This window comes from Urocampus carinirostris, chromosome 2 (genome assembly GCF_059441175.1).
Source record: "Urocampus carinirostris isolate Australia breed hairy pipefish chromosome 2, RoL_Ucar_1.0, whole genome shotgun sequence".
In the NCBI taxonomy this organism is placed as follows: domain Eukaryota; kingdom Metazoa; phylum Chordata; class Actinopteri; order Syngnathiformes; family Syngnathidae; genus Urocampus; species Urocampus carinirostris.
In genome coordinates this window covers 6246537-6262500 of record NC_142350.1, presented here as the reverse complement: position 1 = coordinate 6262500, position 15964 = coordinate 6246537, and the positions used below count along the sequence as shown (strand labels likewise).

The following is a 15964-nucleotide window of genomic DNA, read 5'->3' as shown; positions in this document are numbered from 1 at the left end:
TCATCTGTACCATATATATAATTCCAGTTTTGTTTAACTAAGTCATCATACAGTGATGTAATAGTCGCCTCAGTTCTAACTCGTTTGTAAACATAATCCTTAATTGATTCTTGTCTAGTAACCTTTTCATCATACACTGTAAATACTGGTAGGTGATCAGAAATATCACAAACCATTAACCCGCTGACGTTTGTAAATTCCATATTATTTGTAAATATATTGTCAATGAGTGTTGCACTGTGTGAAGTGAATCTACTAGGCCTTAATATAGTTGGGTACAAACTCATACTGTACATCATATTAATATAGTCATCAATGTTTTTATGTTTGTTTGGATTCATTAGATCGATGTTGAAATCTCCACAAATGAATAGTGTTTTGGCGCTTATTGTTGAATATGTTTTTTCAGCCCAGTTTGTGAAGGTTTCCAGATTTGAGCCCGGTGTTCTATACACACAACTGACTATAATATTTTTCCTTTTTTCATTTATAATTTCTATTGTAATACATTCAAGTAAATCGTCAATGACAAATGACATGTTTTGTAATATTTTCGATTTTAATCTTTTGTGCACATATATAGCTACTCCACCTCCTATTTTGTTTGTTCTATTTACATAGTTCAGATTATAGTTGTTTAATTCAAAATTTACACCCCTTCCCTCACTGAACCACGTTTCAGAAACTGCAATAACACTAAACGGGTTCTCAAATTGTTGTAAGTATTCAGTGATGTCATCAAAATTTGTGTACATACTTCTACTGTTAAAGTGTATTATTGAGAATTTGTCTTCAGATTTAACAAAGGTATTGTATTCATTTCCAGTATAATATTTGCAATTGTCTGAGCTAGCTGATATGAATTTGTGGTCAGGATCGAAGTCATCTAATCTTGAATTATTGGAGTCAGTGTGATTAACAATGCTCAGTTCCGGTAAATCATGGCCTAATATATTATGATGGATTTTTTTATTGTGATCTGTAATAAAGGTGTCCATATTGTCAGTCCAGGATGCCATTGTTACTCTTCAGGCAAATCTGTCCAGCTCCTGCAATTCTCGAACCCATAATATTTTTGCTTGTTCCGGGGTGCCGTTTAACTTTATGTATACTCTGCAGTTTGAAGTCCATGTTCCTTGTATTTTGTTCGTTTTCCTCAAAAATCGAGCCTGTCTTGCAATGTCAGAGTTTTTTTTGCTTAAGTGTTCATTTAAATAAACATTAGTCCCTTTTAGTTTTTTTCCTTGCTTAAGGATTTCATGTTTCCGTTTTCTGTTAACAAACCTTACGATGGTCGCTTTGGGTCGGTTGTCACCTCTTGTTAATTGGTGGCATGCTTCAATGTCCTCAGCATTGATGGATATGCCTTTTTTACTCATAAAAGCAATGACCTGTTGCTCAGCAGAATCCTCATCAGCATCTGTTCCAATATTTGTATTTGCCACAGCCTTGGCATAGGTCCGAGGTTTGATGTCCAGACCGGTGATAATGATGTCATTTATCCTGGTATACTGTTCCAGATCTGCTACGCGCCCTTCTAGTGCAATAATCCTCTTTTCTTTCTCAATGTTTTCGTTTTTAAGGTCTTTGATTTCAGCCATTAAACTCAAAATTGTGTCTTGCTGTCTGGTGACGATATCCATTTTATCCATTAAAAAGCCGAGTGACTTTTTAATTTCCTCGAGTTCCTTATCTCTGCTCGGCATCTTGAAGACTTCACGTTACTCTTACGGCACCGTCCGCTGATCGCATCACCCGATCGCCCGCTGAGTCTCAAGTTGTTATTTTCGCCGGACTTAGTTCCCCCGACTGTTGGTCGCTATACAAGTAGCGCCGCCATGTTAGCCAGCGTCAACAATGGCCGATGTCGGAAAGCAGGCGGATCGGCCTCCTCTGTCTATCCGCCGAATCAACGTCAACGTCGACTCCGTGCTTTAGGTTCTTTTCAAAAACCCACAGACGCCAAAATCGTGTCATTCAAGTGGCCATAGCAGATTAGCTTCACTCATTAGCTTCACTCGCGGTGCGGTGCGTTCACGTGTGCCCCAAACAGGTTGTTTCAAGGACAGTGATGTCATGGTCAGTGCACCAGTTACTGGTGGTTTTGGCACTGTGGGCAGGTGCCAGATCATGCTGGAAAATGAAATACTCATCTCCATAGAGCTTTTCAGCAGATGGAAGGATGTAGTTCTCTAAAATCTCTTGGTACACAGTTGCATTTACTCTGGACTTGATGAAACACAGTGGACCAACACCAGCAGCTGACATGGCTCCCCAAACCATTGCTGACTGTGGGAACTTCACACTGGATTTCAAGCAACTTGGATTTTGCTCTTCTCCAGCCTTTCTCCAGACTCTGGCGCCTTGACTTCCAAATGAAATGCAAAACTTTGGAGGACTTTGGACCACTCTGCAACTGTCCAGTGCTTCTTCTCCATAGCCCAAGTCAGACGCTTCTTCCGTTGTCTTGAGTTCAGAAGTGGCTTGACCATGGGAATACGGCTATTGTAGCCCATTTCCCGGACACGTCTGTGAACTGTGGCTTTTGATACCTGGACTCCAGCTTCAGCCCACTGTCTTTGAAGCTCCCTCAAATTCTGGAAGCGGCTCTTCTTCACAATTTTGTTAAGGCTGCGGTCATCTCTTTTGGTTGTGCAGCGTTTCCGGCCACATTTTTCCCTTCCAACAGACTTTTTGTGGATATGCTTTGAAACTGCACTCTGTGAACAGCCTGCTCTTTGAGAAATTTCTTTTTGTGTCTTACCCTCCTGATGGAGGGTATCAATGATGGTCCTCTGGACAGCAGTCAGATCAGCAGTGATTTAGTTTACTGAACCAAGCTGAGTGTTTTTAAGGCTCAGGAAACCCTCGCAAGGTGTTTCGAGTTAATTAGATGATTCAGGTGATTAGTTGAATAGCCTACTTGTATACTTTTTCATGATATTCTAATATTTTGAGATAGGATTTTTGAGTTTTCTTAAGCTGTAACCCAAATTCAGCAATATTAAAATAATAAAAGGCTTGAAATAGTTCAGTTGATGTGTAATGAATCCAGAATGTATGACATTTTTGTTTTTTTAATTGCATTACAGAAAATAAAGAACTTTATCACAATATTCTAATTTTCTGAGACAGTCCAGTACATATATATATACACATATATATACATATATATATACACATATACATATATATATACACATATACATATATATATACACACATATATATATATACATATACATATACACATATACACATATATATATATATACACATATACATATACACATATATATATATATACATATACATATACACACATATATATATATACATATACATATACACATATATATATATATACATATACATATACACATATATACATATACATATATATACATATACATATATATATACATACATATACATATATATATACATATACATATACATATACATATATATACATATACATATAAATACATATACATATAAATACATATACATATAAATACATATACATATACATATATATACATATACATATAAATACATATACAAATATATATATATATATATACACATATACATATATATACATATACATACATATATATACATATATATATATACATATACATACATATACATATACATATATATACATATACATACATATATATACATATATATATATATACATACATATACATACATATACATACATATATATATATATATACATATACATACATATATATACATATATATATATATATATACATATACATATACATATATATATAAATACATATACATACATATACATATATATATAAATACATATACATATACATACATATACATATATATATATATATAAATACATATACATATACATACATATACATATATATATATATATAAATACATATACATATACATACATATACATATATATATATATATATACATATACATATACATACTACATATATATACATATACAAATATATATATATATATATATATATATATATATATATATATATATCTCATCTCATTAGCTGTACCGCTTATCCTCATTAGGGTCGCGGGGGGGCTGGAGCCCATCCCAGCCATCTCCGGGCAGTGGGCAGGGGACACCCTGAACTGGTTGCCAGCCAATCGCAGGGCACACCGGGACAGACCACTCATTGGCTCATTCACACTTAGGGACAATTTGGACCGGCCAATTCACCTGAAATGCATGTTTTTGGAACGTGGGAGGAAACCGGAGTGCCCGGAGAAAACCCACGCAAGTACGGGGAGAACATACAAACTCCGCACAGGAAGTCTGGAGATTATATATATATATATATATATATATATATATATATATATATATATATATCTCATCTCATCTCATCTCATTAGCCGTACCGCTTATCCTCATTAGGGTCGCGGGGGGGCTGGAGCCCATCCCAGCCATCTTCGGGCAGTGGGCAGGGGACACCCTGAACTGGTTGCCAGCCAATCGCAGGGCACACGGGGACAGACAACTCATTCGCTCATTCACACCTAGGGACAATTTGGACCGGCCAATTCACCTGAAATGCATGTTTTTGGAATGTGGGAGGAAACCGGAGTGCCCGGAGGAAACCCACGCAAGCACGGGGAGAACATACAAACTCCGCACAGAAAGTCTGGAGCTGGATTTGAACCCACGACAGGTTCCCATGACATGAACTGTGCCGCACAAGCGCTAACCACTGCGCCGCCGTGCTGCCCCATATATATATATATATATATATATATATATATATATATATATATATATATACACTTAATTTTTTAAGGATTAATATTCTTTTCTTTTTCCATTTTTTATTTTATTTTATACTTTTTTGATTTGTATGTATGTTTTTGTTTTCTTGTATTTTCTTATTTATTAAAATTAAAATCAATTATTTCATGTCAGAAGAAATATATACCTCCAAAATTCATTTTTGGGGAATAATGTTTTTTTTCCTTGTTCATTTTTTCTTCAATTTTTATTACATACATATTTTCAATTGAAAAATAAAGGCAAAAATAGCAATATTAAATAAAAGTTTAATCCAATCAATAATGATTATTTTCTTTAGAACCATGTTACCATCCTCCTGGAAAGAAAAAAAATGGGGAGATAAGTTCTTTACTCCCCGACAGATGGTCATCAAATCTGTCATTACCGTTTTTGTCACGAACAGACTGTAGATTGGCGCTTAAAATGAAGGTATCTGACGTGAGTATCTGACGAGCACCCAAAATAAACTGTAGATGTGACCGGTTTCCCGGAAAGTGCAGCGCGAAGCCTGACGCGGCGTCAACCTCGACCCGCTTCAAAGACTGTTTCCACTTCCTGGAGTCACGGGCGGCCGCGACATTCCGCAAAAAATAGAAAAAGCGGCCAATAAGACACAGATGGGCCGGAGGAGGGCTGACATATAACAAGGTGTGAAGCTCCGTGTTTGTGTGAGCAGATTCATCCAACGAATAGAAGATGACAAACCGCACGAAAAGAACACACCGTCCGCTAAATTAATCGACAACAACACAGCGGTCTAAAAAAGTCCGTCATCTGTGAGAAACGCCAGCCGTGACGTCGTCACTTTATAAAGGTTTTTTTCCAGCCAAAAATTCGGCTTTCGGCCAAGGACAAAATATACCCAAAAAAAAGGCTTCGGAAATGTGATGATATTGAGTGCAGGGTGAGGCGAGCTGTGTGAAGCTGGCTTTCATTTGGAGAAGCGAGTCCGTGCGTGACGCGACTGTTTACTTTTAATTTCTATTAATTTTTTACCCGCAAGACATTTTCTGAAAAGATTGTCGCTTTCAGTTTTATGTCAACCCCTAGCCGGCTCATATTTACATGCTTATTTAGTGAAGATGATCTGTTTTAATTCGTTATATTTAATTTGTTTGTTTCCTAAATTCTGTCTGTGTGTCGCCGAAGTCGATTGGCTGGCGCTAAGCTACGTGCGGCAATAGCTTTTTCAGACAAACATGACCAAAAAGGTATTTTCAGTTTTGTCTGAAAGAAACAACTGTCTGTGCAGCCCTTTGACACTCTTTATGATTAAGGGCTATACAAATAAACATGATTTGAATAAAAGCTTCAAAAATTATGTGATGACGTCACGTCTAAGGTGAGCTGAGTGAACCTGGCTTTCACATGGGGGTGAGTTAGTGAAACTTTTTCTTTCCTGCCAAGATTTTAACAACAAACATTTTCTCAAAAGTTTTTCCCTTTTGCTTCAACATTTTGTAAGCCGCTGGCCATCTTATGTTGTTCACATGTTAACTTAGTTAGGTGTATTCGTTTTAATTTATAAAAATGTTCTTTGCGTGGGACATTTATTTCGTTCATGCCCAAAGTTGATTTACTGGCGCAAAAGTTGCAGTCAATCAGCGACACGGCAGCTTATTTTTACTTAGTTTATACCAAAAAGACATTTCTTCAAGTTTGTGCATCTATGTTTTCGTTAGCTGCTAGCCAGCTAATGTATACATTACAACACTACAGAGCTAATTGTAATAGGTTTATACGTTTTAATGCGTAAACAAGTACTTTGTGCTTGACATTCAATCCGTTCACCCCTGAAAACAGTCAGCTGGCGCTAAGCTAAGTGTGGCGAGACTTTGTGAACATTTTTCCTCTTACAAACAGAGAGAGAAAAGACGCCGTTAAAACAGGAGATCTGTCGAGTTCTTACCATCAAGACATTTTCTTAAGTTTGTCCATGCATATGCTGTCAAGTCTTAGCTAGCCATTCACCGGACTTTAGCTCATGTTTACATCCTAACACCACAGAGCTTCAGATGTCAAATTATCTGTATTTTTCCTGCTATTTGTTCTAAAAGGTTTAGCCAGAAAAGCTCAAATTTTAAAATAAAAGATTCTAGCAACCAAATAATCTAAAACAGACAAACACACAATAATTAATTAGTGTTCTAACCTAAGGGCCCGGCTCAGTTTGTCGTAGTTCATTTGCGGTTTGCACTTGCGGGCCCCCCAAAGTCGGGCCACCTCATCCGGGTCCTTGATGACAAACTCGCCGTAGTCTCCTTGCCAGGCGATGACGTCGTGGTACTCTTCCTTGCGCAGCAGTTCCAGGATAAAGTGCCAGAGCTGGATCTGCCGAGAACCCGGGCTCGATTCCGGTTTGTAGGCCCATTCGGGGAAGGCGAACCCTGTAAAATAGACAACAGACAAGTATTAGGAGGCGTGCTAGATTCAGTATATTGAGACAAGATGGCATGTTGCTAAAGCTAGCTTGATATGTTACCCTAGCATCTTATATACTTACATTCAATATTTACCGCCCGACCCCACTGGTCAGGTTTGGTACTACACCAAACGTTGTTTGACGCACAAAAATGATCAGGCTGACAAATGTAAAACCAACAACGGGCAAACATGACATCAGTATTGCCCCTATAGAAAAAAAAGACTGATAGTCGCGTGACACCATCTTCAAATCGGCAGATACTACTTGGCAGAATTGTTTATGTTCCTCATTATAACATATATTGTACAAAATGTTTCACACTATAGCAAAACACTGCTGCCAAAAATTTTCTTCACATGCGCCATGTGAGACGTCAGATTAGCCAAATGTTTCATTCACATTATGTAGTTTTCACTTTCAACATAAGCATTTGTATCTTTATTGTGATTATAACTACTAATGTGCTTATCTAAGATAATGCCAGTTCATAAATACGAGTGATACGTTACTCTTGTTCAATGCATGTGTGCCAATCAGTATTGGATAACTTGTATACATAATAGTTAAAGTGATGTATTTTTTTACATCATGGACCATCCATATTCAAAAATTATTTACTATAGCTACTAAAGTGTACCGCTAAGATAATGAAACTTGATAAGAATGAGTGATATATTTGTCTTGGTCATGACATGTGTGCCATTCAGTATTGGAGCACTCGTGTAAAGTTAAGAAGTGGCATATTTTTTACAATATTAACACACCCATAACTATTTTTATAGCTACTAATGTGTAACGAGTGATACGTTTTTGATGGCCAAGGCATTAGTGCCATTAACTTTGAGAATTTGTACAATTTTAAAAAGTGTCATATTTTCACATGAACACTTCCATAATCATTAACTTTCCGCTATTGTTATTAGTTTCATAAAGCAGGATTTTGTTGGTTATTGGTATCAATAGGCACACCTAAACAAATCAAATGAGCCAGTAATTTGAATGCGCCCCTTACATACCCCCAAAATACCACAGATAAAAATTAAAACAGTACAATTTAAGTTCAAATACAATTGTACATCCTGTTGTAGTAAGAAATAAATACAATAATACCGCGTATAAGATTGGAAATACAGTATTTATACCTGTGCGTTACTATACATGGTGTTATGGTATACTACCATTTTGCAATGATTGCTCAATCGATAAAAATCGCCTAACCAAAAGACCACACGAAGGCCATTTCATCATCAGATAAACCAAAGAGTTGTTTACCTCATCGTGCCTTTTTGCGTTATTTATATCTTTCAGGACGACTTTGTTCTCTACAAAATTTGTCTCCAGAACCGGGAGTAAAAACAGTGTGATAATCAGATAATATCTAAAGCCATTACATATGTCATCTGTAGCACCAGTCGTTAGATGTCGGCAGACTTGGGGACAAACAAAATACATGTAACAGCGTTACGTAATTAGGGTTATAAAAAAAAATGGCATTGTATTCCGTCACAGTGACAGAAAAAAGAGGTAATAAAATTACAGGTACGTTTAGTTGAAATAAGGAATTCGTTAAAGGATTACCATTTCATCTAAAAGTATATTTGCATATACATAATGCACCAATAGACAAATTATGCCTATCATAATTTCAATCACGGACACTAAAGAAAAAGAGAAGGATGAGACGCGCACGTCTTAGTAACGTCCCTATCTTGTACAGACTTGCACGCTTGTCACACTATGTTCGAGGTAAAATCACTTTTCTTTTTGTCCCTATTTTATTTCTCTTTCAATGAAGCAATCATTTTGTTGAATTGGTGTGATCCTGCAATTTCGCAAGGTGTGTAAGTGTGTCAGTTTTAGTGCACTATTGATGCATTCAGGGACATTTGGTAAATTTGATTAATCATCTTCTTTTTTTATATTGCAGTTCATTGATGTTCACAAATCGCTCTTAAAGTAAACTAAAATAGAGCAAATCTTGTATGCCCTGCGAAACCAAGTTTTAGTTTTGCTTAATAAACTACACTACATTGTTAAAAGAAGAGCACTTTTTTGTAAGACTACAAGCAACTACCTGATCTTAGTTTCCTGCAATTCTGTTTTAAGGAGACATTGTTCATTTATCTTAAACAGTTTTAGTCATTTTTTTAACTATGTTTATTTTGCGTCTTCAAAGAACATGTGGCGTTGTCGCAATCCAAAAGTAATAGAAAGTAATCAAATTACAGTCCTGCAATATTATGCTAATCAGATTACGTAACTAATTACATTTTTCAACATTTAACTCGTAACTCTATCGATTACTTTTTAAAGTAACCCTCTCAAACCTGAATGTCGGCACTCTGACCGTTGTGACCCAGGTTTAATTCCCGTTGCATACAATGTTATTCGATTGTAGTTGGCGACATTTTTTTGACTGATCTATCATTGCACAACTATATGACATGCGCAAAGGCTGGTTCTAATTACGTGCCGCTTATAGTCCAGTGTGTCTTCTATATGAAAAAAATATGACAAAACACTAGTTTAGAGGGCTGTGATTTTTAATCTGATGCAAAAAAATACAATATTACGATCAAATACTTAGCTAATAAATTAACGAGGGTGATTCAGCGAACAACCCTGCAAGCCCCCCACTCCAGAATCTCAATTCCTACAGCTGCTTTTTCAGCACAATAGCTGGAACGAGATGTGCCGACTTTGCCGGTTTTCGGGAAAACGTCGGGCTGAGCGCCCGGCGTGGGTGGCTTTCTGCAGGCCACATCGGCGGCTATCAGTGTTCAAACCGACAGGCCACGGCAAAGGTGCAGACAAACTATGAGCATCTATGAACTGCAACGTGGGGGCCGTTCAAAAAAGAGAAAATAAGGCGTAGGGCTCTAGTGTCACATGCACAGCTCATTAAAACCAGATGTGCCTGGCACCCGAGCTTGGCGCTGAGGTCGGGAAACATATGGGTAGGATACAACAATACAAGCTTTTTGTGTGAGTTCGTAAAAAAGCCCTACAGATATTGCTGTATCAGAACAGCTAGCGCTAAGTGTCAGCAAACAATGTCACACATCTGCAATTTATATGCTTATGAATACGTCGAGCTAGCGCCGTAAAAACATGAAAGGCAGATTGGAAAATACAAATAAAAAGGCGACACACCTGGCAGTAGAAATAGGCCCCCCACCGTCAAAAAAAGGTATCACAATATGGAGCCCAGATGTCAGTTTGAATAATAAGTACTTTTCCCCTTTGGACATAAAACGGCTTTTGTGGCACCACAGACACACACACACAATATATATATTATATATATATATATATATATATATATATACATACATATTATATATATATATACACATACATATTACACACACACACATACACATGCACACACACACAGACATATATACACGCACGGGCCGATATTTGGGAATTTGACAGATATCGGTACCGTTTTTTTATTCATTTTATCGGACGATTAAATATATTTTAAACTGACAGGCGATAACCTTTCCTTTCAAGCAGTTACACTGTCTCACTTGCTCCTCCTCCCCCCCTCCTCAACAGTTTTTGGTTTAAGTGAAAGATTGGAATTTCAACACAACTCAAATGACTTTTTTTACTGTCAAAAGTTTCAGTTCCCTTTTATGTTTTTTTGACCTTTAAACAAGTTGCTGCTAAACCTAATTTTAGTTGCTGCACTGTTAGTCTTTATGTTTAAGTTAACGATTAGTCATGTTATTTGTTTTAAAATTCGGAACTATTTACTGTAAAAAGGATTCAGAGTGCTATTAAACTTATTTGAATTTATAACAAATAGTCTTTGTTTCTTTTTGCATAATTAAAAGGTTTTATGCCAATTTTCAAGGTTTTACAGCAAATGAATATCGGCTCTCTGCCTCCTCATAATACTAAGAATCGGTATCGGCCCTGAAAAACGCATATCGTTCGATCTCTAATAAAAATAAAACACACACACGCACGATAACTTTTGCAACACTAATTAATGAAAATGTTCGATAAAAGTCAATGATTTCATCTGTGATCACCACCGGAGAAAATAGGGGCGCTAATGCAATGAAAAAACAAATTCCAGACAAACATTCAGGGCACAATTTCGCAGGAATAACTGCTCATACAGTAAAGGGGAAGGACAACAACACGGTCAAAGCGAGCGATAAAGAGACAAAGATCACCCACTCAAAGCATGCTAAATGAGGTACTTTTGTCACTTAAAGAGTCAGATTTTTTTTTTTTAAAGTGTCAATGTGCGCTGTGACAAAGATGGGCGACACGACAAACTCATCCCACCATTTCAAACAGTATCGCCTGCTAGAATACATTGAAGGAAGAACAATTCAGTTCCAAACGAGTGCTAGCTGATGTTCAACAAGCACCGGGCCAGTGAGCAACAAATAGCAAGCTAGTAAGGTGCTACCTGTGTACAACCACAGGTGGAAAAACTGTAAGTTAGGGTTAGCAACATTAAAGTCTGATACTGTGGACATACTGTTTTTATATAAAATATAACCCGACGAAAAAAGGATGGGATATTCATAAAACTTTATACAAAATTCTATATAGTTTTGTATCACAGTTCACAGATCCCTTAATCGCCAGAGTCGTAGGGGCAGCACTTCCAGTAGTGTGTCTTGGGAAGATACAGCCTGGTGGCGCCCATTCTTTTTCAGGATGATTTTTTATCCTAGTTTTATTTAGGCTATATAAAATATAACTTGACAAGAACCTTCTCAACATTTCAACGGTTTTAAGAAATTAAATATAACTTGTACATTCGAAAACATGGAAAGACGTTAACCGTTGCAACCAGGTCGCTGCCATCTTGTTTGTTTTCGATGTTACATGAAATATAACTATGAAATGTTTATAAGTATTTATAGCTTATGGTTGGTTGGATCCTTTAACCAGGTGGTAGGGCAACCAGGCAAGTACGACCTGGGGCACCCATCCCTCTTCCAGGCCATATCTAAACTTTTAAGTAATATGAAATAAAACTTCAGGACAGAACGACGTCAACATGGTATTTCGCACAGAGGAAACACTAGCCAGGTTAGCGCTAATCATTCACAAAGGGGAAAAAAAGAACGTAAAATCCTCAGCTAAGCAGAGGATAATCACCATACACTTTGCCCCGCGGGAAAAACTTAACACATTCAAGCCAGCTAATAGTCAACAGATTGGCTCAGTCCGGACGCTAATGAGGGTAAATGAGCAAAGCACGATTAAAAAAAAAGAAAATGGTGCTTGACGGAAAAACACATGTTAGGTTGGCAGCGTTTAAATGAAAGAAAACAAGTGTGTCAGAAAACAAACATGTTGACCATCTGTTTCCTTAGTAAAATCCCAAATACTGTTCAGTCATTTTCGGACTATCAAACAGTAAACTTGTACATATATTGTGACACGGGATTATTTGCTTTGTATATATATTAGTACACAGAAACAATTTAAGGTTTAAATAAAATACCTCAACTTTAGACATTGTGTAAGTAAAGCACCCTGTAGCCTTCCATTTATAACATGCACATTTTCGCCACCTATAAACGATTCTAAAGAATGATTTGATTTGTTCAAGCAGGTAAGTGCCTACTTTAAAGTATTACAAATGGACCTCAAGGATGAAGCATCCCGGCCTTAAATCATTTTCACTTTACGGTGTGGAATAACCCCTCGTTATGGCCCTTTCCGCACTATCCGACAACAAACAGCTTATCTCGCATGCCCAAAAACTCAAATTTTTTAAAAATAGTATTCAATTTACACCACGCTATGCCGCTTTCATCCATCTATTCATCATTTTTTCCATCCATCTTTCTGAAAGAGGGACGAGAAATGAGCGTGATTCACAGCTAAACGTCGCGGTGAGCGAAACGGGTGCGAGTACGGCAGGTTAGCGGGCGAGGTAAGCAGGTTCGTACGTGGGAGCGGCGCCGCACGTGCAGCGGAGAACGCAAGAATAGCGTTTGTGCCCACGCCGGAGCACGCGTCCCTGCTGACTCACGACGCATTTTGTCGTTCGCCGAAAAGCACCCACCCTCCCCTCGGCCGCCCGCCCTCCCCTCGGCCACCGTCTCCCCGGGACGCAGTCGCCTGGCAACGCAAGCTTTTAGGTGCTAAAAATAAGCGGCTGAGTCACGACGAGATTCAATTACACGGGGAGAGGGTTGTAGATTTTTAGGCGGAAAGCCGACAAATCACATCACATCTGGATACCTGACGCAGAGGCGTCCGGTGAAAAAATTGAGTAAAACCTGTTGCTATGTAAGATGTTACATGGACATTATATGCTCAATCTTTACAGCAGATGGTTGATTTTTTTATTTCATTGTTTATACGTTTCAGTATTGTCACAGACCGCTGACCGATTTCATATACATCATTTTGTTCTTCCCAGAAAGATGTAAAAACAAAACAAACAGATCTATTTTTTTCTTTAAGGACAGTGTGTAATATTTAGTGCCTCCTAGTGGTACAAAAACCCTTCATTCAATAAAAAACATTGATCTGAAAACAAAGCACAAATACATAAGCTATCATACCTACAGTATGTAATTTTTTATAAATATTCATAGGTCACAGTGGAATCCACACTTAGGTTGGTGCCATGATTGTCCGACATCCAGCCACCACGCTGTGCTCTGCCGTACTGGCTCTCCTCCGCACCAGACAACACAATGCCATCTAGTGGTTAAATATTACACAATGGGGCTTTAGCTACTCAGCAGGGGGTAAGAATTTGTTGATATGCAAAATATGTTTTATTATTTTTACAATCTTTTCTCAACCACTTTTGTCTGCCTCATTTTTCTGGTAAACAGAGCTTCATAAAGTGAATGTCTCTTACGAAGTGCTGCATCCACGAGTGACAATTATTTTCCTCTCGCGGATCTGGGGTGGTTCTATCTCAAATTTAAATGGTGTGTTAAAATGTCAGGGGGGAAAAAAACTTTCTTAAATAAAATGAGACTGATTTAGTGCTTGAATTTGAGCTATTAAAAACAAAAATGTAATCCAGGGTTGTGAGAAACAAAATGGTGTAGCGCCCCCAAAGAACCCCCCCCCCACCCCCCCATTCTTTGTTGAGTCTAAATTTAGCCCTGGAAAAGGTTGCTGGTGACTCAGGGGCACGGAGGCAAACAGGACGGCGGCTGGCCAACGTCCAGGTTAAGCGGGCGGGATATGGGGCGGGGGTTCTTTTGGAATGCCATCTGCAGGAAGTTAAAGACCATGGAGGGGGAATCTCCCCGACGTGGAAAGTGCTGACATGTACAGAAAGTCAAGTTCCAGTGGGAAAATACAAAGTTCAGTAGACCCCTGGGGTACAGCGACCCAACCTTATGACGTTTTGGCTTTATGGTGTGGAATAAAATGTTTTTCGGCCCTCTTTACAGCATTTCTCCCACTTCTACAACAAATTTATTTTCCGTGTACGAAAACTTCGTATGACGAGTTACATCACTAGGATACCTGTCTGCTATTGGTCAATGTCATATACTGTAGAATGCTAAGTCCGATACTTGTTTTCATTAAGGTATCCTAAAAATACAGATATACTATTGGCTGAATTCCCACGATGCCTTTTTCTTTATTCAGCTCAGAATCTCATGTTCTTCCAGACTTTGTACTGTAGTTGTTTGTCGAGGGTCCCAAGGATTGTGGTGACGCTAAAAGGACAAGCAAAAACATGACTATGGAAACGGAGCTTGCGTTTTTGTAGGGCACATGTGTCAAACTCATGGCCTGTGTGTCAAATATGGCCTGCCACATCATTTAACGTGGCCTGCGGGGTCTTAAAATGTCTTAGTTCAAGGCCAAATTCAAGCACTTAAGGATTTTCAAACATGGCAACAATGTTAAGCACTCTTCAAACCTAGAAAACACAACCGTAAATTTCAAGTTTTTCCACAATGCTCGCCAACTAATATACCCGAGAACTGACGCCTCACACTGCAGTGTTTCTATCTTATGAGTGGAATTGAGAAATTATGTAAAAATGTCCATGAAAATTTCGTTATGTTTAATAATAGCATATTAAACATATGAAGCAATATTTTTTTCAATGCAACTGTAATTTTTCTGACTAGAATAATTAATACATTCTGAGTTATATATTAAGAAGTAGTCACAATTAATAAATTACATCAAGACCTTTGAGGAAAGTCTTTACATTTATGTGGGCCTTAGTGAAATTATTTTGACCCCCCTGTTCTAAAGGCATAACAATCGTCACAAAAGGATGTTATGAAGTCAGTTTTCTTATTAATCCACTGTCTCCCTTCTTCTGCAACGATCTAAAAAGATAAAATCCAGCCAGCGCAGCAGGTTGTCCATCTCAACCGGGGCCAAAAGAGCACCTGTGCCCACGTGGATGGCCCAAGTTCGTAATTCCCCTTTCAAGGATGGACTTTAAGTGGTAGACAGCCAGCGAAGAGTCCGAGAAGCAGCAGGGAGGAAGCGGGATTAGCGGCGGAGAGGGGCCGATGGACAAAAGGAAAAGACAAGCCTGCCGAGATGAAAGCGAGAGACGCTACTTAGCAAGGAGTCAGACTCGTGACCAGAGCTTGCACACAATTTATTGGAAGAGGTTGATCCCGACTGCAAAACAACCAACCTCCAGGGCTAGATTTTTGGCTTAAATTTCGAGATAGTTTAATGTGACAGTGTGTGATCATTCACAACTAGAGACC

At 38.1% G+C, this 15964-nt stretch overlaps 1 protein-coding gene across 1 annotated transcript in view; it reads right to left on the bottom strand.

Moving 5' to 3' along the window:
- The window catches only part of erf (Ets2 repressor factor), a 59898-nt gene that overhangs the window by 16970 nt on the left and 26964 nt on the right, over positions 1 to 15964 (bottom strand). Inside the window, exon 2 of the mRNA XM_088328568.1 lies at positions 6987 to 7221. Within this exon, the coding sequence (XP_088184694.1) occupies positions 6987 to 7221 (235 nt within the window). The remainder of the gene's footprint in view (positions 1 to 6986; positions 7222 to 15964) is intronic.